General features: G+C 42.0%; 1 protein-coding gene and 1 pseudogene across 1 annotated transcript; both read left to right on the top strand.

The window, feature by feature from the left end:
* Positions 1-7,294: 7,294 nt before the first annotated feature.
* On the top strand, positions 7,295-22,187 carry LOC125316624 (L-type lectin-domain containing receptor kinase IX.1-like). Its single transcript, XM_048285435.1, has 2 exons — positions 7,295-7,361; positions 20,133-22,187. Exons 1-2 carry the CDS (start codon positions 7,350-7,352, stop codon positions 22,185-22,187), a joined length of 2,067 nt encoding a protein of 688 aa, XP_048141392.1. The 5' UTR covers positions 7,295-7,349.
* Positions 22,188-26,390: 4,203 nt separating this feature from the next.
* Positions 26,391-27,966, top strand: LOC125316468 (annotated as a pseudogene).
* Positions 27,967-27,997: the final 31 nt, after the last annotated feature.

Genomic DNA, 27,997 nt, shown 5'->3' on the forward strand with positions numbered 1-27,997 from the left:
AAACTCCTTTGTGATGCTCATTAGGGCTCGGTTTGGCTTTACGTTCCCACCCCGATGATCCGTTTGTAAGGTTTCCCGATGGATGGAATAAATGCAAGTTTTTTCTGATTTGCATTTCGCTTTCGCATTATTCCTTCTTCCATATCGTTGTGATTTTATCTTGGTCGTCATATTTTTTTGCAAGATAACCCATTTACTTTGTGGATATGTAAATCTCACGCTCCCGATGATCAATTCAATTGGGCCGGAGAAACCCCCATTTGAAATAATCTCTCAACAAACGAATGCCCGAATGTGAACAACTCGCGAACTGTCTTAATATTATAACTCGATTATGAAAACATGAGAGTAAATCAAGTATAATATTTTTTTACAAGATCGAATTGATTTGGATTGGTAAAGACACGACCATCCATCTCGGCTAGAATTAAAGCACCACCAGGGAGTACCTTCTTTACTATATATGGACCACCATAGTTTGGAGCGAACTTCCCTTCCGGGAGTGGGACCATTGGCAACAATTTTCGCAAGACCAAGGTTATTGATCCGAAAATATCGAGGCCGAACTTTTTTGTTGAATGAATTAGCAACCCTCTGCTGATAACACCGGCCATGACATATAACCTTAAGTCTCTTTTCATCGATCGGATTCAATTGGCTCGCCCTCTGCTGGATCCATTCAGCTTCCGTCAAGATAGCTTGAGACAGTATACGTAAGGAAGGAATTTCCACTTCAACCGGTAGAATGACCTCCATTCCATATACAAGAGAATACATGGTTGCCCCGGTAGATGTCCGGATCGAGGTCCGATACGCCATAAGTGCAAATGGCAACCTCTCATGCCAATCGCGATAATTTTCAGCCGTCTTTGCTAAGATTTTCTTGATGTTCTTATTGGCGGCTTCTATTGCTCCATTCATCCGAGGACGATATAGGGAAGAGTTCGGATGCTTGATCTTGAACAATTCGTCCATTAGCTTGTTGTTTAAGTTCGAGCCATTGTCGGTGATTATAGCTTCAGGTGAACCGTATCGAGCAATGATATCCCGGCGGATAAAATTCACGATATTTCGTGCCGTGACCGCTAAATAGGATGCGGCTTCGATCCATTTGGAGAAATAGTCAATCGCCACCAAGATGAATCGATGGCCATTGGATGCTTTAGGGTTGATAGGGCCGATAACATCAATGCCCCACATAGAAAACGGCCATGGTTCGGATAAGCGATGCAACTCGTTTGGAGGGACATTAATCTTGTTACCATGAATCGACATTTGTGACAGCTTCGGACATGCTTGAACCGGGTTGGAAGTCCCATCATACTTCTCGAAGTCGGGCATCTTGAACTTCTCCGGCATTGTGATCTTTGAAAAGACAGACAGGTCAATCTGGGATATGTTGTGAGTCCCCTCGACTTCTCGGATCCTCTGTTCCATTTGGGCCAACAGCTTAGCCGTATCACCATTCAATCCGAGGGCCGTAGGGCTGGCTTGAGGGATCGGGACTACGGGCGGCGTGCTCGAATTCACGCCGGTGATGATCACATCTTCTAGCAGCATTGTCGGATAGGGAGTAGCTTCTAGGGCTTTACCGACGTTGTCCGTAGGAGGAATTAGAGCAGGAATGGTTAGCGGCAGGCTGGAGGTGGATGATTGAAGTTTGGCGGCAAAGGCGGCCATCAATTCCTCCATCTTTCGGGACATCATCCCTTCAAAGCGCTCGGTCAAGGAGCCAAGTTTCTCATCCAGGGCAGCAGACGACGGTAGTATTGATGTTGGCCATCCTCTTCGCCGATCGAGTAATATGTGGAGGATCCCCGATAAATTACCTGTACACAAACCCAAAATTAGTACAGGGAGCAAGAATAGCGAGCCGGCTCATGGCATCCCTCTAGACTCGAACAAAGTGATTATGACCAAAGGATTGAAACATGTAATTTTCAGTTTGTCCGCTTTTACGAAAAAATTCGTATTAATTCGTACGTTGATCAAAACATGTCTAAATTTTACGAGCTTGTAGTTGAGAAGATGATGAACAACTTTTATGTTGGCCAATCAGACTAAAAATGCGCGGATCAAATCAGTTTAATGTGTCTTTCCAAAACAATCATGTTCAGAAAACTGTTATAACCGCATGTTGTTGAAAAAACGAAGGGCCATCTTAAATTATGAATTTAATTCTGAAATTTTGCAAGATATTAGTTGAAACATAGGTCTACAACTTTCGTGTTTGGCACTTACTCAAAGCTCGACCGTAGAATTTAGTAAAAATCACACAACAGGAATAAGCTAAATCAGAATTGAGGACAGCTGATGAAATTGTAAAAGCTACGGAAGCAAAGTGCGAAATTGGAAATAAGACAAAGAAACTTCTAAACAATCAACCTAAACCATGGACCGACCCAAAATAAAAATGAGATAACAGGGTACAAGAGACGAGAAATTACCTCTCATACGAAGAAAATGCCAATCACAAAGACATGCGCATGAATTGTGAGTTTAAATCTTATTCTATCTATCCAAAAGGCTTTTGCAAAGTGAAACGATGAACGAAACGACATGTCGCTGCCTCGCGCACAGTCATCATGACTAGTCGCAACCTCGCGTACAATAGTCATGACTAGTCGGGTCCAATCATTTCGGCTTGGTTCGGTCGACAAGGGCAATTCTCATGCATCGTAGCCTCACGTGCATAAGAACGACCCTTGAGCCATTTTTTTGAAAAAATTTTCGGGATCCGGATGGGATAACCTTTAGCGAAGCCTTACCGCCAAGGTTAAAGGACCATCTAAATACCATCTTAAAACTATTAGTGTGACTCGAGTCCGGTCACGGGTTGTGTGCGAGTGTAGTGCAAAGACGATAAATCATGCACAACAATTAAAAGCAAACACCGCTTCAATGATTCAAAAGTTAAATCACAATTCCAATTCACCAAGCCTCGCAAAACAAAGGGTTAGCCAATCACTCCTCCCCTTATAACTCCCAATCTGCAAAAACATTTAACACCTAAGAATGAGAATTCAACCAAAGTTTGCCAAATCAAGTGATTCCTTTTTCATGAAATTATCTCGGCCTAAGTCCTCTTTGAGTCCCCAGGAGTCGCCAAGTCTGTCATGACCTTCAAAAAAATAAACGAGTTTATTTTCGGGCTAATGGATTATCGGGTTAATTAATTAACTAACCTAACTCGGACTCTCCCAAGTCCATACCAAATCGCAACTTATGGTTCATGTGATTATCTTGCAAAAGATTTTTCATTTTTTGGAGCCGCCACTAATCATTTTTGGTAGGTTGATTAGAAACCTAAATAAAATAGCGGGAGAAAACTATCTTATTTCCGCGAACCGGAGATTCTGAATTCGGGGATTTGGTTACGTCAGATTTCTCTAACGCCCTTTCGGTACCATTTTCATGAAAAATATTTGATTTTGCTATTTTGATGGATTTTGCTTGAAATTCAAAGATGCAATTTTTTGGTTTTTTCTTCTTTTTTATGGGGATGTAAAACATTGAACTTTGTACGATATACACCATGGGTGATTTAGAAAGAAAGAAAACGCAGCCGATCACGAGTATTTATAAAAATAAATTAACATGTAATAATGCTAAAATTTGGAACACGTGGCATGTCTAAAATAAACAAACAAATGTTCAAACCAAACGATTACATTTTTGTAGATCGAGATGGAAAGGATTACCTTCTATTACACAAAATCTTACTCACATACACGTTATAGTTCCCTTCAAGATCTCGGAGCTGGAAGAACGCGGCTGTCGTCGAAAATGGCAAGCAATGGCGTTGTTGGGTTGCAAGGGGCGAAATATGTGTCGGGACTCGTCGAAGATGATGCTCGACTAAAACTCTTTTCTTCACTCTCGAATTTTCTCTTCTGATTTTTCTCAAGAACTCTCTTTTTCCTCTCTAAAAATTCCTTTCAAAAACTCTCTCAAAACTCTCTCAATTCTCTTCCACCTCCCTAAAAAACTCTCTCAATTCTCTTCTACTCTCTCTCTCAATTCTCTTCCACTTCCCCCTCCTAAAACTCTTCTCAAGAGCTCTCTCTTTTATAGGCAAAGTTCTTCATCCTTCATTCTTCACCTTCATTTCTTCACCTTCCATCTTCATCTTCTCTTCTTCATCTTCATTTCTTCACCTTCCATTTTCATCTTCCCTTCTTCATCTTCATTTCTTCACCTTCCATTTTCATCTTCCCTTCATTATCTTCCCTTCATCATCTTCCCTTCTTCATCTTCTTTTCATTATCTTCCCTTCATCATCTTCCCTTCTTCATCTTCTTTTGGTATTTGCAATACTGTCCCCGAAGTTCCAAGTATTTGCAATACGGTCCCTGAAATTTTAAGTATTTGCAATACAGTCCTTGAAGTTTCAAATCTTCTCGGTGTATTTTTCCATCCCGTGCCTAGTCTAGACGCATGCTAAATTAAGTGTTCTGCTTGCCCGATTATATGCCAATGCAATGTACGCTAAAAATAAATATGTGAGATGATTTTTTATAATTTTTATGCAAAAAATAGATTAATCAAAATTTAGGCGTCAACGTAAGGGCAGACTACAACCTATAAATAAATCATTGTATTGCTTGTAAGGAATACACAGAATCGAGAATAAAGCCTCTCTTCAGAAATTTTTTTTCTCCACAAGTTCATAGTTAGCAACCAACAATTATTTTTTTTACAAATTGGTATCAAAGCTGATGGGGAGTGTAATCAATAATGTGTCGCTGCCCCGATTAACGAAGGTGAACTACGAGAATTGGAGCATCCAAATGAAAGCTCTTCTCGGTTACGTGGATTGTTGGGAGGTGGTTCAAGAAGGTTTCGAAGAACCAGAATCTACCGCAGGATATACGGCGGCTCAAAATAAGGCGTTGAAAGAGACGCGATCAAAAGATAAGACGGCATTGTACATGCCGTTCCGAGCTGTTGATGAGTCGGGCTTTGAGAAGATTGCGAGTGCGAAAACTTCAAAAGAAGCGTGGGACATCTTGGAGACTGCGTACAAAGGAGCCGACCGAGTTAAACAAGTTCGCCTTCAAACTCTTCGCAGCGAGTTGGAAGGCATGAAGATGAAGGAGTCGGAAGGTGTGTTCGATTACATCACGCGTGTTCAAACCGTGGTGAATCAACTCAACCGAGACGGAGAAAAGTTGTCCGATGCGCAGGTCGTGGAGAAGATTTTGAGGTCGTTAACCGATAGTTTCGAGAATGTGGTATGTGCCATAGAAGAGTCAAAGGATCTAGCAACGTTCACGGTCGACGAGCTTGTCGGTTCCCTTATGGCACATGAACATCGTAAGAAGAAGAAGAAGGAGGAGACACTTGAGCAGGTACTTCAAACCAAAGCATCGATCAATGACGAAAAGATACTCTATTCTCAAAACTTTCGAGGTAAATGGCATGGCCGTGGTGGTCGAGGAAATAGTCGCGGTGGGAAAGGCCACGGTCAAGAAGGGTATCATGAGGAGAAGGGGCAATCAAATCAACAGAATTGGCGTGGAAGAGGACGCGGTCGTGGAAGAGGCGGTCGGTCAAATTATTCCAACATCGAGTGCTACAAGTGTGGCAAATATGGTCACTATGCGAAGGATTGCAATTCCGATAAGTGTTACAATTGTGGAAAGGTGGGGCATTTTGCAAAAGATTGTCGAGTCGAGAAAAAGGTGGAAGAGACAACCAACCTAGCCACGGAAGATGAGGTGAAAGAAGGTTTTCTTTTAATGACATATAACAAAGTCAACACCGACAACGAAACGGTGTGGTACCTCGACACGGCTGCAAGCAACCATATGTGCGGGCACGAGCATTGTTTCAAAGAGATGCGAAAGGTTGAAGCTGTGGCCAATTTCACCACCCAGTTCACCTCATTATTAGCTCTGAAACAGTTTGAAAAATTTTCCCGCTCCCTAAGTCCCGGACAACTTATCGAGAGGCTATTTGGCCCTCGTGAGGGCGAACCGAGAGCCTTCTCACTTACCACACTTCCGCTCCGGTCCGGAAAGATACGCTTCCACGCTCTCTTACTTTGCCGACTCGAGAAGCTAGTTTCCGGAGTGGGTAACCTTCGGTTTCTCAGCCATGACCGGGTTGGATTTCGAGCTCCATACTCCCCAGACTCAGGAATTTATCTCTAACTTGCAAGTTTCTTTTCCAACAGTCACAAATCCAAGTAACAAGGTTAGGGGAAAAGGAGAGCAAGTCTTGGCTATGGTCTCTCTTGGGTTTAGGTTCATTTGCGTGATTGGGCTTCGCTTGGTTTCATTAACCTTACAAAGAGAAAAACAAGCTACAACAACACTCGTACAAATATAAGGCAAACTATCTATCAAAAGAAAAACAGCTAAGATTTCATATGGACTTAGATACTTGAATTTACTTAATAAGGAGAATGTAAATTCCCAGCTTAAATATTATGACTTTATAAAGGTCATGCATGCTTTAGTACTGTAGAACACAATAGACAGCTCTAAATGAATTTCATCAAGGAGGGAAATGAGATAGAAAAACAAAGGTTTAGGACTAAATTGATATTAATGCAATAGGTTTAGGGCTTTTCTGACACTTTTCCGGCATCAAATATAGAAATGGGGTAGAAAAACCATTTTATACGACAAAGCAATTCGGCAGAATGATCGGTTGGTATTTAATTCGTTCAATCTATTCCCAAATAATAATCTCACAAGTCCCTCCATATTCTTGCGTCGACGTCTGTGCACCTGATTATCAACTTAGCTTGAGATGGACATATCTTAAAAATTGTGGTCAAGTCAACAAAAATATATTTAAAGCAAAACATGGGCCATGTTTGAGACTCTTGCAGTGGCAGTTGTTTTTGACAGCATCACAAAAGCCTAAGATTGAAGTCTCTGTTGTTGTTCTTTGCATCGTACTACATTACTAGCACAAGCAGTTATCGATCCGACAATCCAAAGTTTGTGATCACCATTTAACGCACGGCATAATCAATGACTCGGTATCAATTAGAGCAGTGCTCGACTTTTTAAAACTGATTTACAAGTGAAAAAAGATGGAAGAGAACTTCAATTGGTCGGCAATCGAAGAACAAGTTCAAACGTAGATTTCGGAAGATGTAGAGAAAGAGAGGTAGAGACAACAAAAATGGCGGACACTTTCATCGACAGCATTGCTGGGAAGATTAATTATTAATTAATCTATTATCAAGTGCACCGTGTGAACCACTGGTTAATTTCGTCGCTTACATTAAACCGTTACATGGTTGATGGCAAGTTCTTCGGGAACAATGTCAAAGCACCAACAAGCTGTGCTGATTTCCTGATTTCAAAAGCAATCTAGAAAGCTCAACCAGAATGGAACTTCACAGCTCATATATCGTAAGTTTTAAGATCAGAGGGCTTCAATCCCTCTTAGTCTTGCTTCTCTCTCTACCCAATGCATTCGCCGCTTCGGCGTCGTCTCAGGGCATCAATTTCAGCTTGCGGGCTTTCGATGGCAATAGCATTAAATTCCAAGGCGATGCAGCGGTTTCGAGCGACTTCATCCAACTTACCAAGGCCAATCAAGACCAGAACCTTAATGCTAGTGGGGGGTGGGCCACGTACCGCGAGCCGATGCGCCTTTGGGATAAGGCGACCGGGAACGTGGCGGATTTCACCACCCATTTCACCTTCGTCATCAATTCGCTAGGAAAGTCGATATTTGCTGACGGATCGGCCTTCTTTCTTGTTCCTGAGGGGTCTCAACTCCCGATCAACTCATTCGGAGGTGGCCTGGCTCTTGTAGATCCAGACCGCGACCCTTCCAACGCTTCCACATGGTTTGTTGCCATCGAGTTCGATACTTTCTACAACATCAACAATAGCACTATCGTTGTGGACCCGAATTGTTCCCAAGGTGCACATGTTGGTATAGACTTGAATAATCTCAATTCCACGGCATATAGGTGCGTCGATTGGTTCAAGGATAAAATCGTGAGCGGTGGGCGGATCAACGCTACGATAACGTACAATTCTAGCACCCAAAACTTGAGCGTTCTCATGATAGATGCTGATGCCACGGGTACCAACATAAATTCCTCCGCTATCTATGATATTGTCGACTTGACAAAGTATTTGCCGGAGTGGGTGACTTTCGGTTTCTCGGCTGCCACAGGTGTGTACTTCGAGTTGCACACTATTAAGGCCTGGGAACTCAGCTCTAATGTGCAAGTGATGGCTGGAAAAAGGAGCAAGTTGCGGCTATTGTCTATTCTCATTTTGCTCATTCTTGTTCCGGCCTTTATTTGGCTTCGTCACTGTTCCAGAGAAAAAAAAGATCCAGCGATTCCAGCAATTCCACAAGATGATCCAGCGATTCCAGCGATCGAAGAAGATTATCCAGCGATTGAACAAGATGATCCAGCGATTGATGAAGAAATTGAGCAGGTGTCGGTGCCTAAGAAATTCTCCTACAAGGATTTGGTTGCAGCGACTAATAACTTTGCAACTGAACGGTTGCTTGGGGAAGGAAGCTTCGGGAGAGTGTACAAAGGTCACTTGACCAGCCCGAATGTTGATGTCGCGATCAAAAAGATTAAGCCCGAGGCGAGTCAAGGGATAAAGGAGTTCACTACCGAAGTGAAGACCATAAGCCTACTCCGGCACAAAAACTTGGTCCAACTCATCGGTTGGTGTCATCAGAAAAAGGAACTCCTCCTAATCTACAAGTTTAGGTCTAATGGTAGCCTCGATTCTCATCTATTCAAACAAGGGACCTTCTTGCGGTGGGAGAATCGGTACAAAATCGTGCAAGGCATAGCCTCGGCATTGTTTTACCTCCATGAAGAATGCGAACAATGCGTCGTGCACCGGGATATAAAGTCCAGCAATATCATGCTCGATGATAATTTCAATGCAAAAGTAGGGGACTTTGGTCTGGCTAGGCTAGTTGACCATGCCAAAGAGTTACCAACGACCGTGCTAGCCGGAACCAGGGGCTATTTGGCTCCCGAATACATTTACAATGGCAAGGCGAGTAAGGAATCAGATGTTTATAGCTTCGGGGTCGTGCTATTAGAAATAGCTTGTGGAAGAAACGTCCTCGAGCCAAGGGCCGGGGAAGGCCGAGCATGGCTGGTGGGCTGGGTTTGGGAGCTGTACGGGGCTGGGAGGCTACTTGATGCTGCAGACTCCAAACTTGGTACCGACTTCGATGAACAGCAGCTGGGGTGCTTGATGGTTGTAGGGCTGTGGTGTGCTCATCCGGACCACACCGCCCGTCCTTCCATACAAGAAGCGTTAAACGTTCTTAACTTTACCGCTCCGCCACCCACTCTCCCACCGAAATTGCCGGTCCTTGGACACCAGCCACCTCTATCAGCGTTTGCCACATCATCGTTTTTTTCGTCCCGCGCCGCCTCGACCAGCGGCATCGAGATGTCCACATTTACTACAGCTTCTGTACAATCCTCTCATTCGGCTTCCTCTCCATTGCTCCCAAATGCAGGATGAATTCCTACTTCCGGTATATTTTTCGATGATCAGTTTGACTTGTAAATTGTACTTGGGAAATTTGATTTCCTGCAATTATGTGTTTCATACAAATTTCTTCATGTGAACCTCGGAGTGACTCTTCACGTTTAAACTTCCATTTGATCACCAGGAATAAGTCTGCTTTAGAGTTTTGGGATTTTTTGTCACCTCATCCCATAGGTGCAAGGGCTGGTGGTACGTGGCTCGGTTGGCGCCTGGTAATGACATTGTTGTCCGTCGTCGAATGTCCGTAAAGCGAGCGATATTCCCTCCGAGGATGCTGAAACAGCAAGAGGAATGGTCTGAAACGAGACCACGAAGAATAATAACTTTTAGAGAAAACTATGATATTTATGTATATCTTGATGAAATTTTTTTCGAGCCTAATTCCCTAAAAAATCATAAACTTTAGGTTTAGCCCACATTCTGTCCCGAACTTCTTTTTGTCTTAGAAAAAATCCTAAATTTTAGTTCACTACCAAGACCTAAAGGAAACCACTGGGCAGGGTTCACCACCAAAGAAATTTGGATTAAGAACCGAAATAAGAAATTCACTTACTTGAGGAAAATCTCGTGCATATTGTGATGCAAGTTTGGTTCGCGTACAAATGGGGAAAAGTACACTAGAAGTGCCAAAACTTATGTACGGCGTTCACTTGAGTGCCATAACTTTCAAAACGTTCACTTAAGTGCCACAACTTTCAAAAATTGTTCACTCGAGTGCTACGTCAGAGCAAAATCGTTTACTTGAGTGCTATAGTAACTTTTCCGGTGTGCCACGTCAACTTTCCGGCGTGCCACGTCAGCTTTCGGGTATCTACAGTAACTTTTTCGGCATGCTACAATAACTTTTCCGGCGTCTACAGTAACTTTTCCGGCTGCCACGTCAACATGGCACTCAAGTGAACGATTTTTAAAAGTTATGGCACTTAAGTGAACGCCGTACAAAAGTTATGGCACTTCTAGTGTACTTTTCCCCGTACAAATGGGATGTCACCTCTTTTTATAGAGGGATTCTGCTAAGCGAAAAAAATCACTTTTGGTAGTCAATCGACAATCATGAAATCGACAATAGTCTTGCGAGTCGACAACTAGCATGTATATTCGACATCTTCAAGCTTAGACCCATTGAATCACGGTAGGGTTGAAATTTCTTTTTGCTTGCATGAGTAATGATTGAGCGGGGATCAATCAATGAATTCGGAGTTGGGTTTGAGAATTGTTCCGTCGGACGTGATTCTTCCGCAACTGTTTGGTAGTCTTTTAAATGTTTTTTATAACTCAAGACAGGAATTCCTAAACTCCTCATGGCGATGGAACTTCACAGCTCAAAGCACATGATATTCAAACATGGAGAGCTTATGGCATTCCTTTAATTTTCTATTGTCCCGTAGACATGGTAAAATGGGTCATAAACCCATTTTCTAAACATATATGATGGGCTAAAAAAATATTTATATGATAGGCTAAATTGTTGTATGAGTTAATTATATTCAATAAATGGATTATAAGTGTGTTTGAACATACGTAGACCTAAGTCACCTCTACGACTTTCTTTTCATTATCTCTCGCTATTCCTTAATCTCGCGCTCACGTTCGCACTCCACCTCAATTGTTGTATGAGTTTACCTAGATTGGGTTGAATATAGAAGTGTTTTAGGAATATGGATAGGGTTGTGTATGTGTTGAGTATGAGTCGGGTGTCGGGCATCGAGCTACTAGATTTGCATTGCAATTTTTTTTTTATCAAAAGATTTACATTGCAATTAATGAGTCATAAACGAGTTAAATGGGAATATTTGAGTCGAACCATTTATGGCCCAACCTAAACTTGATATGACCCACTTGTTTGATGGGTCTACTGTCTTGTCTTAGACCATTCCTCTCATTGTTTCAGCATCTTTGGGAAAATTGTCAAAAAAGTCATAAACCTTTCGTACTTTTGCTAATTTAGTCATAAACATTTTAAGTTTTCCAATTTTGTCCAAAACCTTTTCATCTTTTGCCAATTTGGTCCTATTGGCTGAAAATCACCGACGTTGACAAATTATAATAATTTTTTAATAATTTTATAAAATAATTTTTATTTTTCTTAATTTTTTTCCTTTTTTTTTTTTTCTGGTTCAAGGTTCAAGGCTGGTAGTCTCAGTAGCTTAGGGCCGGCGAAGAGCGGGCGACCCTCGTCGGCCCTTGGGCAAGGCCCGCTGCCACGAGGGCTTCGCGGCCCCCGCCAACCGCGGCCTTGAAGCAAGAAAGTAAAAAAAAAGAGAAAAAAAAGAAAATTTAATTTTTTTTATAAAAAAGTATTAAAAAATTATCAAAAATTATCCACGTCAGCACCGTCGGTGCGACGTAGGATGGTTGGTATCCACGTTAGCGATTTTCGGTAAATAAGACTGAATTAGTAAAAAGTGAAAAGGTTCATGATTGAATAAATAAACTTAAAAGGTTTATAACTGAATTGATAAAAATGTAAAAGGTTTAGGACTTTTTTGATAATTTTTCCCAACATCTTCTGAAGGAATCTTGCTCGTGGACTTTCGACAAAAGTGTCCAGCTCGGAGGCGATGCATCCCAAGTCCTGCGTCGAACTCACCAAAAGCAATAGAGATTCACCATCAGCACTGGCCGAGCCTCTTTCCACAAGCCCTTACACCGTTGGGATGATGTGATGGCAATGTGGCCGATTTCACTACCCAATTAACCTCGATATTCATTCAAAACAATTTGAAAAATGCATCGACGGGCTGGCCTTTTTCCCTGCTCCCAATAGATTTCGAGTCCCAGACAACTTGTCGAGAGGCTATTTGACTACGGACCTATTTTTAAATTTGAATCAGCCCGTTTGTGCTCTTTCAAATGTTAAAGGCTTTTAATTCATCATTGTTTAATTAATTAAAGTTCAATTTGAGTTCAAATTTGTGCGAATGAGCTCGCAAGAGCATGAAGAATTCAGCCAACACATGATGCACTCTCTATGGCCGAAAATTTTGAAGAGTTTTGCAAGAATCAGACTCTTGAAATCCTACGGTTGATAGCGAATGCTAGTCCAACTAGGATTTCTAATCCGACGGTCCATAGCAAATCCTATTCCCTTACTCTATAAATCCTACGGTTATTCTTGTGCACTTCGATTCTTACGTTAAATTAGGTTTTCTTCTTTTGACAAAATTTGACACCTTCCCTCCAAAATGGAGGGAGCCCGATCTACGATTTGTTGCATCAAGTGTAAGTCATGTTTACATGGTCGCTTGACATTAGCCCGTGACAACCAGCAGTCTTGCAAGGTCCGCTATTTTTGATAAAATAACAAGCGATAACGACACAAATAGTCCATGAACTTTGACTCAATGTGTAATATAGTTCTCGAACTTTTAATTTGACTAATATAGTTCATGAACTTTAACCTAATATGTAATGTGGTCCATGAACTTTTAATTTAATCAAATATGGTCTCTAAACTTTTGGAACATGTTCAAATTAGTCCTTGAACTATAGAAAAATGTTCAATGTAGTCATTCTATTAATTCAAGTTCAGGGATAACATTGAACATTTTCTTATTGTTTAGGGACTAAGTTAAACATGTTATAAAAGTTCAGAGGCCACATTGAGCAAATTGAAAATTCGAGGATTACATTACACATTGAGCTAAAGTTTAGAGACCATATTGGTTAAATTAAAAATTCAGGGACCACATTGCACATTGGACCAAATTTCAAACGCTATTTATGTCATTTTCCCAAATAACAAAAGACTAAAATGTAGGGGTGAGAACAGTTTTCAGTTCTTTTTCGGGTAGAACTCGAGAACAAGGAATTGAAAATCAGATCCTCCTGTACCGGTTTCAAAAAAACTGTAAACTGTTCAACGGTCCGATTTCACGAAATTTCATAAGAGAAGAAAGATCTCCGCGTGGTATTCTTGGCATCTAGAAAGAGTTAAGGCTCCCCTTTCTCCGGATAGACTGACTTTGGATGCAAAGAAGACTAAGCCTAGCGACTGTCATACCTGGTCCACTCTATTTCAGGAGTGTTAAAGGAAGGGTCCCGACCGACTCAAATGCAATAGTTGCGACCTACTTTGATTCAAAAGAAAGGCTAAGGCTTTGGCAACAACCAACGGCTTTCTATCATAGTTACAAGGGTTTTCGGGAGAAGTGTCAAAAAAATCTTAAACCTATTGTATTAGTGCCAAGTCGGTCCTAAACCTTTTTTTGGTGCCAATTCAGTCTTAAACCTTTTCATTAGTGTCAATTAAGTCATAAACCTTTTATTGGTGCTAATTTAGTCCCAAACCTTATGTATTATTACCAATTCAATCCTAAATCTTTTATATTTATGCCAATTGAGTTAATTCGGCCAATTTTGATCGAAAATCGCTGACGTAGACATCGATTGTTCTACATGGCACGGCTAGCGCTAACTTGAATTTTTTAAAATACTATTTTGATATTTTAAATAATTTTTTTAAGGATTTTTGGATTTTTTTTTAATTTTTTTTGTAAAATTATTTAAAATATAAAAAAAATTTAAAAAATATCTACATTAGTGCCAATCGTGTCACGCGAGATAATTGAGTTCCATGCCGGTGATTTCCAATCAAAATTGGCTGAATTGACTTAATTGACATAAATGTAAATTTTTTAGGATTAAATTGACATTATTGTAAAATGTTTAAGACTGAATTGACACTAATAAAATATTGAGGACTTAATTGGCACAAATACAAAAGGTTTAGGACTGAATTGACATCAAAATAAGGTTTAGGACTGAATTGGCATTAATGCAATAGGTTTAGGACTTTTTTGACACTTTTCCCTAGTTACAAGGGTTGGTGTACTGTTGGAACCTGTGCTATTCACCACATGTCCTCAAACCCTGGGTATATAATCCCTCTCTCAGCACAGCCTCTCCTCCTTCACACTCTCAGATTCTCATCTTGATGATGACTAGTAAAAATGTACCCACCATCAGTCTGCTTTTTGGGCACTATGTTGGTCTGTCTTCCAAAATTGTGGTTGCTCATTCTATGCCATATGTTCCCTGTGATGAGTTGTTCTAGGGTGATCGGTTCCCGGTCCGATCCGATTCCCCTCAAGAATCGAGAACCGAACCGGTGGTCTCGATTCTCAATTTTTTGGGACCGGGAACCCGACCATCGGTCCGGTCAGATTCCTTGAAGGTTCCATTGGAGCAGATACATGCAAAAAAAAAAAAAAAATGAAATGTACCATTCCTAACATGGAGCACATGATCTTGGTTACTTTCAAAAAATAAAACAGAGTGTAATCGAAAAGACTTTTACATGGGACAATAAAAAATAGAGAGTGCCGATAGCTTCTCAATTTGATAAAATTTCTTAGACGCACTTGACAAGTAAAGAGAGGGTAACTTTTAAAAAAAAAAAAAAATTTCGATCGGTCCAGTCCGGGTGGTCCGGTCCTAGGATCCTAGAATCGGGAATCGGACCACCGGTCCTGGTCTGGGCCGGGCGGTCCCGATTCGGGTGGTCCGATTTGCTCACCCCTAGGTTGTTCATTAGATTCCCATGTTGAATGCTCGTGAATGGTTTTCTTTGGCAGGTTGGTCTTGTTTTTTATTACCATTTGTTAACTTTGGACTCTATACCAGGCAGCACTGATTTTTTTTTTTTTTACCTTTGTTAGACATTTTAGGAGAGTTCTCAAAATTCATGAGGTCCTTCTGGCTGTTGGTGTTCTGTGTGTTCTCTCCTTTACGTTTAATGTTTTAACTCTGGCAACTTTCTCAAGTTAAAATCCGGTCAGGTTTGATATTACCTTGGTGATTCTTAGTATGTCAAAATGTTTAGCGATAATACGAATTGTTAAATCTCTCACTTGCTTTCTATAAAAACCCCTTCATGCAACTGATTACCGCAGGTTCGAGGAAAATGCACAAACCAAGTCTTTGTGAGTTTGCCTCTAGCCGGTTCCCGGGTAGGGCCTTATAACCGGGTAGCTAAAATGTCTTTCCACCTGCAACCATCGGTCGTGCTAAAATGTCTCCCAAACCTAACCTTTTGTCATGTTCTTCTTGTCCAAAGAACCCGTGCTTTTATTTAATTATAGAATATCCTCGAGCGATGATTCTTTTCTTTTTTATACAGTGTTCCTTCTTTTTTTTCCTTTTACTGTCCAAGTCTAGAGACTAGTCGTCGTGGAAGCTCGTGTGGACTCTCTCAGTTTCGTTAGCATTAGACTGTTCGAGATTGATCGCAAAGTTGTTCAAGAACCAAAAACCTCGGTCAAAGCACTAAAAAAGCTGTGCTAAATCTAGGAACCTCAACGGGAATGGAACTTCACAGCTCAGATATCGTAAGTTTCAAGATCAGAGGGCTTCAATCCCTCTTAATCTTGCTTCTCTCTCTAGCCAATGCATTCGCGGCTTCGACATCGTCTCAGGGCATCAATTTCAGCTTCTGGACTTTCGATGGTAATAGCATTAAATTCCAAGGCGATGCAGTGGTTTCAAGCGATATCGTGTTTTCGCAACCACGAAAATCGTGTTTTCGCACTTCCACGAAAATCGTGTCTTCTCAAAGAAGACGAGAAGAAACAACATTTCGTACTTCCACATTTTACGAGTAAGGAGCAATCTCCGTGTAGTTTCCACTGGTGGAACCTTTGGTTAGTCCGCACAATTTATGCTTCTGACTTGACTTTATGTTAATTGGTTGACTTGGGCATTTCAATGACAGATGACCCCCAACCGATCTTCACCAACGTATAATCCATGCCTAGACTACTTGGTGGGCGGCAACTATTTTGAAAGCAACTGCTAGAATTATGTTCGCCCCACAAGAAAACAGCCGGTGTCTTGTCACTTTCGATTCAACCTTGTTGGACGGGCGATTCCCCGAAGACCGCTGAAGTCAAGATTCATCGGTTCGGAGAAAGTCTTAAAAGTTGCTAGCTCGCCGTGTCAAAACCGTAGTTGCGAAAACACGATATTGCAACCTTAGGCCAATCATGACCACAACCTTAATGCGAGAGGGGGGTGGGCCACGTACCGCGAGCCGATGCGCCTTTGGGATAAGGCGACCGGGAACGTGGCGGATTTCACCACCCATTTCACCTTCGTCATCAATTCGCAAGGAAAGTTGATATTTGCTGATGGATTGGCCTTCTTTCTTGTTCCTGAGGGGTCTCAACTCCCGGTCAACTCATTCGGAGGTGGCCTGGCTCTTGTAGATCCAGACCGAGACCCTTCTAAACTCTTCCACATGGTTTGTTGCCATCAAGTTCGATATTTTCTACAATATCAACAATAGCGCTATCGTCGTGGACCTGAATTGTTCACTAGGTGCACATGTTAGCATAGACTTGAATAATCTCAATTCCACGGCATATAGGTGTGTCGATTGGTTCAAGGATAAAATCATGAGTGGCCGGCTGATCAACACTATGATAACGTACAATTCTAGCACCCAGAACTTGAGCATTCTCATGATAGATGCTGATGCCATGAGTACCAACATAAATTCCTCTGCTGTCTATGATTTTGTCGACTTGACAAAGTATTTGCCGGAGTGGGTGACTTTCGGTTTCTCGGCTGCCACAGGTGTGTACTTCAGGTTGCACACTATGAAGGCATGGGAACTCAGCTCTAATGTGCAAGTGATGGCTGGAAAAAAGAGCAAGTTGTGGCTGGGGTGTATCTTAGGTCCAGGTTCTTTCATTTTGCTTGGTCTTGTTGTAGCTTTTCTTTGTTTTTGTCCCCGTACTAGAAAAGAAGATGATCCGTTGATTGAAAAAAGATGATCCAGCGACTCGAGCGATTGAAGAAGATGATCCTGCGATTGAAGAAGAACTCAAGCAAGTGTAAGTGCCCAATAAATTCTCCTACATGGATTTGGTTGCAGCGACTGATAACTTCGCAACCGGATGGTTGCTCGGGGAAGGGGGCTTTGGGAGAGTGTACAAAGGTTACTTGACCAGCGCGAATGCTAATGTCGCAATAAAAAATACAAAGCCCGGATCAAATCAAGGGATAAAGGAGTTTGCTTCCGAAGTGAAGACCATAAGCCGGCTCGGGCACAAAAACTTGGTCCAACTCATCGTGTGTTGTCATGAGAGAAAGGAACTCCTCCTTATCTATGAGTTCATCCCTAATGGTAGCCTCGATTCTTATCTATTCAAAGAACGGACCTTCTTGCCATGGGAGAATTGGTACAAAATCGCGCAAGGCATAGCATCGGCATTGCTTTACCTCCACGAGGAATGGGAACAATGCGTCGTGCAACGGGAATATAAAGTCTAGCAATATCATGCTCAATTCCGATGACCATTCGATTCAGTACCCCTTTTTCCACATCTCGAAAGTTGAATCTCCCCTTGAACAGATCGTAGTCCGAGCTGCTGGAGATGAACTCTCGGATAAGGGAGGAGTTCTATTTTCTTACCAAGTTGAAAAATAGAACCGTCATGTCTAAATTTTTTCTCAGCAAGAAGTCTAGTGTTCATACGAGCTGTAAGTCGCCTCTTTTCAAAAGAGAGAGACGTGGCATTACCTATGCCGCTACATTTGAACATGGTTGAGGTTCTTCAACCATCGCATGATATCGTCGGACGTGGAATTATGGAATAAACACAACCGACGATTAACAAGACTTGTCCAAATTTAATGAAATTTAAGTTCCATTTTATTTCGTGAAAAAATGAATGATTCGGAATTTTTTTTTTCTGAAATTGATATTTCATATCACTCGAAATAATTAGTCGATAAACAATATTTTCATATCGAAAATAGCAAGTTGTGTCATAATATTTCTGTAAATGATGAAAATATTTTCCTGTTTATTCATTCGTTTTTGGAAGTAATACGAGCGAACTTTTTTGGAAAAGCATCTTTCAAAACTACCTATTTTTCACAAAACAAACACACTCTTAATGCAACCGAAAGGAGATTCTGTTTAGATACTTGAATTTACTCGATGGAAAAAGCTTGTGGTATAACTAGTCGCAAAAATTACAAAATAAAATATAAGTGTTCAGCTCTTAAAGAATTGCATGAATTAAAGAAATGGGGGGAAAACTTATATTATACAAGAAAGCAGTGAGGCAAAATGATTCATTTGTATTTAATGTTTAATGTAGTGCTTTAATTAACTCAAGTTTAATCACCGACATTTTGCCCCAGTGGCCACTCTTTTCGTTTGGGAAATAGGAGGTGGGGTGTTCGAATCCCCACATTTGAGGGGGAGTGGGGAGGAGGATGGGGATGGGGACGCATGAGGAGGGAGCAGAGTTGTGCTTGTAAAATAGAGTAGAATATGACTAGACAAAAAAAAAAAAAACTCAAGTTTATGGACAATATTGAAAATTTTCAAACAATCTAAGGACTAAATTGAACATGTACCAAATGTTAGGGGCCATATTAAACAAACTAAAAGTTCAAATCTATTATTTCATATTGGACTAAAATTTTAGATATCACGTTGAACAAGTTCAAAGTTCAAGGACCGCATTCATGATCATTAATTTCATTTAACCTAATTTGTTTGATCATTCAATAATGATAGCGCAATAAAAAAAAAAAATCTATTGAAGGTCAAAGGTCAAGTATGTGGCTCAGGCGCTGATGGTCAATTGGTGTTTTTGACCGAATAACGAAAGCACAACATTCGACCACAAAAGGAAAAAAGAAAATAAAAAACGAAAGCGTAACATTGACGAAGTCTCCAACCCAACCTTCCGTCATTTTCTTTGCATTCATATGCAAGTCCCTCCATACGCAGGCGATCACATCGGTACACCAAATTATGTGGCTGAACTTAAACATCATTGAATGCCAAATATAGGTCATGTGTAGATGGCCAATATATGGCCGCTGAGTCGCCCGATGGTCAATTGTTGTTTTTTTGACGAGGTCTCCTAAACCCTTCGGATTCCAAACAAGCGAAAACGGAAGGGCTAGCGTTTGAGGCTTCCTTTGCTTCAGAAAACGAACGATTTGAAAAATATGTTCCTCAAAATAATCTCCTATGTTCGCTCGAAAGAATCAGCGCATGAGAAGCATTTTCATAAAAGGCAATAATTTATATCGCGATAATTTCATGGACGATGGACAAGCGATAACTTTCAGGAAAATATTTTCTAAATTACTTAATTTTCGCAAAACAAATTGTTCCCTAAAAGTAAAGACTAACTTGCGTGATGACCAACAAAGGAAACCTAGGTTTTCCATGGGCTTGGTTTCTCTCGTGCTGGTTCATGCGTGCGATCAACCCTTCACGACGCAATTTTTTTAATTAATTAATTAATTAATCCGGAAGTGTTCCCTGAGATATTTGATAGCACGACCCTTTTAGATTGTACTAATTATTGCGCTGAAAATTATTATTTTTTTCCTAGCACACCGTGTTGTTTTTGTCAATTTTAACTTTTTTTTTTCTCCAGGTCCAGAGACTAGTCGTCGGGGAAGCTCGTGAGTGGACATTTCTCGTTTTCGTTTTCGCTGAACCGTTCCAAGATGGACTGCGAGTTGTCCAAGAAGCAAAAGGCTAAGTCGCGTGGGTGCCGGCCACTCCCCGTTCATTTGTATGCGCATGTGACCATGTCAAAGCACCAGAAAAGCTGTGCTAAAGCGAGGATGGAACTTCAAAGCTCAGATTTCCAAAGCTTCAAGGCCGGAGAGCTTCGATCGCTCTTAGTCTTGGTTCTCTCTCTAGCCATCGCCTTCCCGGCTTCGGCGTCGTCTCAGGGTATCAAGTTCAGCTTCCAGAATTTCGTCGGTAGTACCATTCAATACCAAGGCGATGCGTCGGTTTCGAGTGACTCCATCCAACTTACAAAGGCCATTCAAGGCCAGAACAGCAATCAGAGCACTGGGTGGGCCACGTACCCCTGGCCGATGCGCCTTTGGGATAAGGCGACGGGGAACGTGGCCGATTTCACCACTCGATTCACCTTCGTCATCAATTCGGTGGGGGAGACGAATTTCGGCGATGGAATGACCTTCTTTCTCGTCCCCGAAGGGTCTCAGCTCCCGAACAACTCGTTGGGAGGTGCCCTGGCTATTATAAATCCAGACCGCAACCCTTCAAACTCTTCCGATCGGTTTGTAGCGGTCGAGTTCGACACTTATCCCAACGTCGTCCCCTCTGTGGTCGTGGACCCGAAATGTTTGACGGTTCCACATATCGGTATAGACTTGAATAATCTCAACTCCTCGAAATATAGCTGTGTGGATTGGTTCCACGATAAAATCATGAGCGCTGGGCAGATCAACGCTACGATATCGTACAATTCTAGCACGCAGAACTTGAGCGTCGTCATGACAGACGCCAATGCCACAGGTGCCAACATAAATTCTTCCTCCATCTATGATATAGTCAACCTTACAGATTATTTGCCGGAGTGGGTGACTTTCGGTTTCTCGGCTGCCACGGGTGCAAGTTTCGAGTTGCACACTATTAAGGCATGGGAATTCAGCTCCAATGTGCAAGTGGCAGGAAAAAAGAGCAAGTTATGGCTATGGGCTACCTTAGGCTCAGGTTCTTTCGTTTTGCTCATTCTTGCTCTAGCCTTTATTTGGTTTCGTCACCGTTCGAAGAGAAAGGGAACTTCCATGAGCGGAGAAGAAGATGATCTGGCAATCGATGAAGAATTCGAGCAGGTGCCAGGGCCCAAGAAATTTTACTACAAGGACTTGGTCGCGGCTACCGACAATTTCGCAATGGAGCGGTTACTTGGGGAAGGAGGCTTTGGGAGAGTGTATGAAGGTTACTTGACCAGCGTGAATGCTCGTGTGGCAATCAAGAAGATCAACCCGGGATCAAGACAAGGGATAAAGGAGTACGCCAGCGAAGTGAAGACCATAAGCCGGCTCCGGCACAGAAACTTAGTCCAACTCATCGGATGGTGCCATGAGAAGAAGGAACTCCTCCTTATCTATGAATACATGTCAAACGGTAGTCTCGATTCTCATCTATTCAAAGAACGAACCTTCCTGCCATGGGAGAAGCGGTACAAAATCGCGCAAGGCACGGCCTCGGCATTGCTCTACCTTCATGAAGAATGGGAACAGTGCGTCGTGCACCGCGATATAAAGGCCAGCAATATCATGCTCGATTCCGATTTCAATGCTAAATTAGGGGACTTCGGTCTGGCTAGGCTTGTCGACCATGCCAAAGGGTTGCAAACGACGGTGTTGGCCGGAACCATGGGCTATATGGCTCCCGAATGCGTTTACACGGGCAAGGCGAGTAGGGAATCGGACGTCTATAGCTTTGGAGTCGTCCTATTAGAAATAGCTTGTGGTAGAAAAGTCATCGAACCAAGGGCTGAGGAAGGCCAAGTTCGGCTGGTGGACTGGGTTTGGGAGCTGTACGGGACCGGGAGGATACTCGATGTGGCGGAGTCGAAACTTGGTACCGATTTCAACCAAAAGCAACTGGAGTGCACGATGGTCGTAGGGCTGTGGTGCGCCCATCCGGACCACACCGCCCGTCCTTCCATAAGAGAAGCGTTTAGCGTTCTCAACTTTAACGCTCCGCCGCCCGTTCTCCCACCGAAATTGCCAGTCCCGTTCTCTCAAGCATCAATTGTTTCGTTCCACGCCACCTCGACCAGCGGCACCGAACTGTCCACATTTACGACCTCTTCTGTACAATCCTCTCACTCAGATTCTTCCGCATTGCTCCCAAATACGATATAATCCATTTCATTGGTCTAATCAGTTTGAGTTGTAATTTGTACTTTGAGATTTGATTTTGTATATTATTCACTTCATATAAATTTCTTCATTTGTACCTCAGTGTTTACTCTTCATGTTTGGACTTCCGTCTGATATCCAGGATCAAGTAAAGGTAGTACATATCTTCTTTGATGGTTTCCTGTTGCACTCTGTTGATGTTAGGATAGGATCCGATGCACAACCACAACGAAATAGATCGTAAAAGCGATAAAGAAAAATCGAGGCACAAAAATTATCCTAGTTCACCCTTGGCCTATGGCTACATCTAGAGGATTCCACTATAATTAACACATCGCATTTCTCTCTTACGTCATTCAATTACAAGTGAAAAAAAGCATATATACTGCAATAGCTATTTATGGGCCTAAATCCAAACTATTAGTGAAATATAGGATCAAGATAAATATCGCGTGAAGTCGCTTGGTATGCCGAGCGGAAGAGGGGGAGCACGGGTTTACAGTCGCTTGGTATGGCAAGTCTCATTAAGATCCAAATGCCATAATGGATCGGGAATTTCTAAGTTATGGTATTGTATAGCAGCTACAAATATTAACCGTTGGAATTTCTGTCGGTTTTTGTTGGTCAACTGGTTCCCGCATACGACCCGTCGCAACTGGGAGCATGGAAAAATGATTGAGTTACCAAGCTAGAAAAAACAGGTGACTGGTGATTGTTTTTGCCAATAATTTTTCAACACTTATCAGCTCATTGAGAAATATAATAACATCCAAAAAAAAAAAAAAATTCTTTGCAAGCGGAAAAATAGACTCGTTGTGTTTGGATGACATCTTCTTGATAATAGATAATGGGTGCATTGTTTCACGGAGAATTCAAGATTTGTAAAACATTTTCTAAAAGTTGTTTAGTTATATCATTTACAAAAATGAATGAGAAAAATTTTCATCACTTCCGGAAATAGTTTGCCTTAAATTGTTGTCGATAATAAAAATATTTTTCATTGACTAATTTTTTCTAGGAGATATAACCGATCATTTTTAAAAAAAAAATCTTTTCCAAATCATAAATTTTTCTTGACAATTGTTTTGTAGAAAATGTGACATTTATGAAAAATATTTTCCGTAGACTGGGCCTAGGTTCTCGACTCCCTGGCACCTTGGCTCGGGTCTATAGAGGCTAGGACCATGTCTCCGGTGCCTAAACCCTGTGTCCATTGAGGCCAAGCCTAGCACCCCAATGCTTGAAATTGGGACCACAATCCAAGGCTAGGTCAATCGAGGCAAGGCTAGGACTGCGGTATTGGTGTGGGTGATCGGGGTCCCGAGCATTGGCCCGGCCTCGGTGGACATGAGCCCATGTACCGTGGATTGAGGAGCGGGTGCTGAGGTCCCAAGCACGACCTCAATGGACAGAGCCTACGCACCAAAGACAGAGGCACCGGTGTTCGGGTTCCAGCACGGCCTTGATGGGCCTAGCTCGAGCGCCGAGGATGAGAGCACAAGCTTTCGGGACCGGAGCGCAGGCTAAGGGGACTCGACCACGGACATGGGACTCCAAAGCTTGGCCTCGATAGACTTGGGCTCGGGAGTTGGTGAACTAGGCACAGGCATCGGGATCCGGGGCTCGGCCTCGATGGATATGAACATGGGCGTAGGCTCCGAGAACCCCGAGCCTAGCCTCAATGTTATGGGGCTTGACGTCTCGGGCATCAACATTCGTGTCCTCGGCTCGGCCTCAATGTACTCGGTCATGATGGTCGGAGTCTTAGGTGTGGCTTTGATGCGCCCAGTAGGGACGCCGAGGTCCGAACCCGACCCCGACCTCTCTAGTCCAGGGCCCGTTGCCATGAGCGTTGCAACTAGTGTTGGGGGTTCTTGAGGCCAAGCACAGTGGAAATTTTTTCAAGTGATATAACGAATCATTCTTCCATTTTTTTTTTAATTTTGAATTTTTCATGAAAAAAACGTACACTAAGAAAGAGAAAATTTTCCAGCAAGCTTTCAACTTCATTTCGAGAAATTTACTCGTGGGTATTTAAGGCAACTATCTTTCGGCAGAAAAGTAGTGGAAATTTTTTATTCGCTTAGATACTTGAATTACTCACTTGGTTAATCTATCTTACCAATTTGTGTAATAACTACTCATAAAAATTTTAAAAAATGACTCTTATGTTTTAGAACAATAAAAAAATAAAAGATTGTAATAAACAACATTTATCATGAATCTTGTGAGAAAAAAGGTACCAAAAAAGTCCTAAACCTATTCAATTGGTACAAATTCAGATGCAATGCTTCCGTAACTGTTGTGGCACGGCTAGCATTAACTTGGATATTTTTTTAATATTATTTTGATATTTAAATAATTTTTTAAGGATTTTTTGATTTTTTTTAAAATTATTTAAAATATCAAAAAAATATTAAAAAAAATATCCACGTTAGCGCCAACCGTGCCATGTAGGATAATTGACGTCCATGCCGGTGATTTCCAATCAAAATTGATCGAATTGACTCAATTGACATAAATGCAAAAGTTTTAGGACTAAATTGGCACAATTGTAAAAGGTTTAGGACTTAATTGATACTAATAAAGAGTTTAGAACTTAATTGGCATAAATACAAAATGTTTAGGATTGAATTGGTATCAAAATAAGGTTTAGAACTGAATTGATATTAATGCAATAGGTTTAGGACTTTTTTGACACTTTTCTCTAGTTACAAGGGTTGATGTATTGTTGGAACCTGTGCTGCTCACCATATGTCCTCAACCCTGGGCATATAATCCCTCTCTCAGCACAGCCTCTCCTCCCTCAATCTCAGATTCTCACTCTTGATGATGATTAGTAAAAATGTACCCACCATCAGTCCGCTTTTTGGGCACTATGTTGGTCTGTCTTCCAAAATTGTGGTTGCTCATTCTATGCCATCCGTTCCCTATGATGGGTTGTTTTAGGGGTAATCGGTTCCCGATCCGGTTCGGTTCCCCTCAAGAATGGAGAACCAGATCGGTGGTCTCGGTTCTCAATTTTTCGGGACCGAGAACCAGACCATCGGTCCGGTCCAGTTCCTTTACGGTTCCATTGGACCGGACACATGCAAAAAAAAAAAAATGTACCATTCCTAACATGGAGTACATGAGCTTGGTTACTTTCAAAAAATAAAACAGAGTGTAACAAAAAAGACTTTTACATAGGAGAATAAAAAATAGAGAGTGCCAATAGCTTTTCAATTTGGTAAAATTTCTTGGATACCCTTAACAAGTAAAGAGAGGGTAACTTTTAAAAAAAAAAAAAATTTCGATCTGTCCTGTCCGGGTGGTCCGGTCCTAGGACCCTAGAACTGGGAATCGGACCGCTCCCTCTAGAATTGGGAATCGGACCACCGGTCCAGGTCTGGTCCGGGTGGTCCGATTTGCTCACCCCTAGGTTGTGCATTAGATTCCCATGTTGAATGCTCGTGAATGGTTTTCTTTGGCAGGTTGGTCTTGTTTTTTATTACCATTTGTTAACTTTGGACTCTATACCAGGCAGCACTGATTTTTTTTTTTTTTGCCTTTGTTAGACATTTTAGGAGAGTTCTCAAAATTCATGAGGTCCTTCTGGCTGTTGGTGTTCTGTGTGTTCTCTCCTTTACGTTTAATGTTTTAACTCTGGCAACTTTCTCAAGTTAAAATCCGGTCAGGCTTGATATTACCTTGGTGATTCTTAGTATGTCAACATGTTTGGCGATAATATGAGTTGTTAAATCTCTCACTTGCTTTCTATAAAAACCCCTTCACGCAACTGATTACCGCAGGTTCGAGGAAAATGCACAAACCAAAGTCTTTGTGGGTTTGTCTCTAGCCGGTTCCCGGGTAGGGAGTTATAACCGCGTAGCTAAAATGTCTTTCCACCTGCAACCATCAGTCGTACTAAAATGTCTCCCAAACCTAACCTTTTGTCATGTTCTTCTTGTCCAATGAACCCGTGCTTTTATTTAATTATAGAATATCCTCGAGCGATGATTCTTTTCTTTTTTATACAGTGTTCCTTTTTTTTTTTTACTTTTACTTTTCCAAGTCTAGAGACTAGTCGTCGTGGAAGCTCGTGTGGACTCTCTCAGTTTCGTTAGCATTAAACCGTTCGAGATTGATGGCAAAGTTGTTCAAGAACCAAAAACCTTGGTCAAAGCACAAAAAAAGCTGTGCTAAAATCTCGGAACCTCAACGGGAATGGAACTTCACAGCTCAGATATCGTAAGTTTCAAGATCAGAGGGCTTCAATCCCTCTTAGTCTTGCTTCTCTCTCTAGCCAATCCCTTCGCGGCTTCGGCGTTGTCTCAGGGCATCAATTTCAGCTTCTGGACTTTCGATGGTAACAGCATTAAATTCCAAGGCGATGCAGTGGTTTCGAGCGACTTCATCCAACTTACTAAGGCCAATCATGACCAGAACCTTAATGCGAGAGGGGGGTGGGCCACGTACCGCGAGCCGGTGCGCCTTTGGGATAAGGCGACCGGGAACGTGGCGGATTTCACCAACCATTTCACCTTCGTCATCAATTCGCTAGGAAAGTCGATATTTGCTGACGGATTGGCCTTCTTTCTTGTTCCTGAGGGTCTCGACTCCTGGTTAACTCATTCGGAGGTGGCCTGGCTCTTGCACATCCAGACCGCGACCCTTCTAACTCTTCCACATGGTTTGTTGCCATCAAGTTCGATACTTTCTACAATATCAACAATAGCGCTATCGTCATGGACCTGAATTGTTCACTAGGTGCACATGTTGGCGTAGACTTGAATAATCTCAATTCCACGGCACATAGGTGCGTCGATTGGTTTAAGGATAAAATCATGAGCGGCGGGCGGATCAACGCTATGATAATGTACAATTCTAGCACCCAGAACTTGAGCGTTCTCATGATAGATGCTGATGCCACGGGTACCAACATAAATTCCTCTGCTATCTATGATTTTGTCGACTTGACAAAGTATTTGCCGGAGTGGGTGACTTTCGGTTTCTCGGCTGCCACAGGTGTGTACTTCGAGTTGCACACTATTAAGGCATGGGAACTCAGCTCTAATGTGCAAGTGATGGCTGGAAAAAAGAGCAAGTTGTGGCTGTGGTGTATCTTAGGTTCAGGTTCTTTCATTTTGCTTGGTCTTGTTCTAGCTTTTATTTGTTTTCGTCCCCGTACTAGAAAAGAAGACGATCCGTTGATTAAAAAAAGATGATCCAGCGACTCGAGCGATTGAAGAAGATGATCCTGTGATTGAAGAAGAACTCAAGCAAGTGTCGGTGCCCGAGAAATTCTCCTACATGGATTTGGTTGCAGCGACTGATAACTTCGCAACCGGACGGTTGGTCGGGGAAGGGGGCTTTGGGAGAGTGTACAAAGGTTACTTGACCAGCGCGAATGCTAATGTCACAATCAAAAATATAAAGCCCGGATCAAGTCAAGGGATAAAGGAGTTTGCTTCCGAAGTGAAGACCATAAGCCGGCTCGGGCACAAAAATGGTCCAACTCATCGGGTGTTGTCATGAGAGAAAGGAACTCCTCCTTATCTATGAGTTCATGCCTAATGGTAGCCTCGATTCTCATCTATTCAAAGAACAGACCTTCTTGCCATGGGAGAATCGGTACAAAATCGCGCAAGGCATGGCATCGGCGTTGCGTTACCTCCACGACGAATGGGAACAATGCGTCGTACAGCATGATGATATGAAGTCTAGCAATATCATGCTTGATTCCGATGATCATTCGATTCAGTACCCCTTTTTCACATCTCGAAAGTCTGATCTCCCCTAGAACAAATCGGAGTCCGAGCTGCTGGAGATGA

Source organism: Rhodamnia argentea, chromosome 9 (genome assembly GCF_020921035.1).
Source record: "Rhodamnia argentea isolate NSW1041297 chromosome 9, ASM2092103v1, whole genome shotgun sequence".
In the NCBI taxonomy this organism is placed as follows: domain Eukaryota; kingdom Viridiplantae; phylum Streptophyta; class Magnoliopsida; order Myrtales; family Myrtaceae; genus Rhodamnia; species Rhodamnia argentea.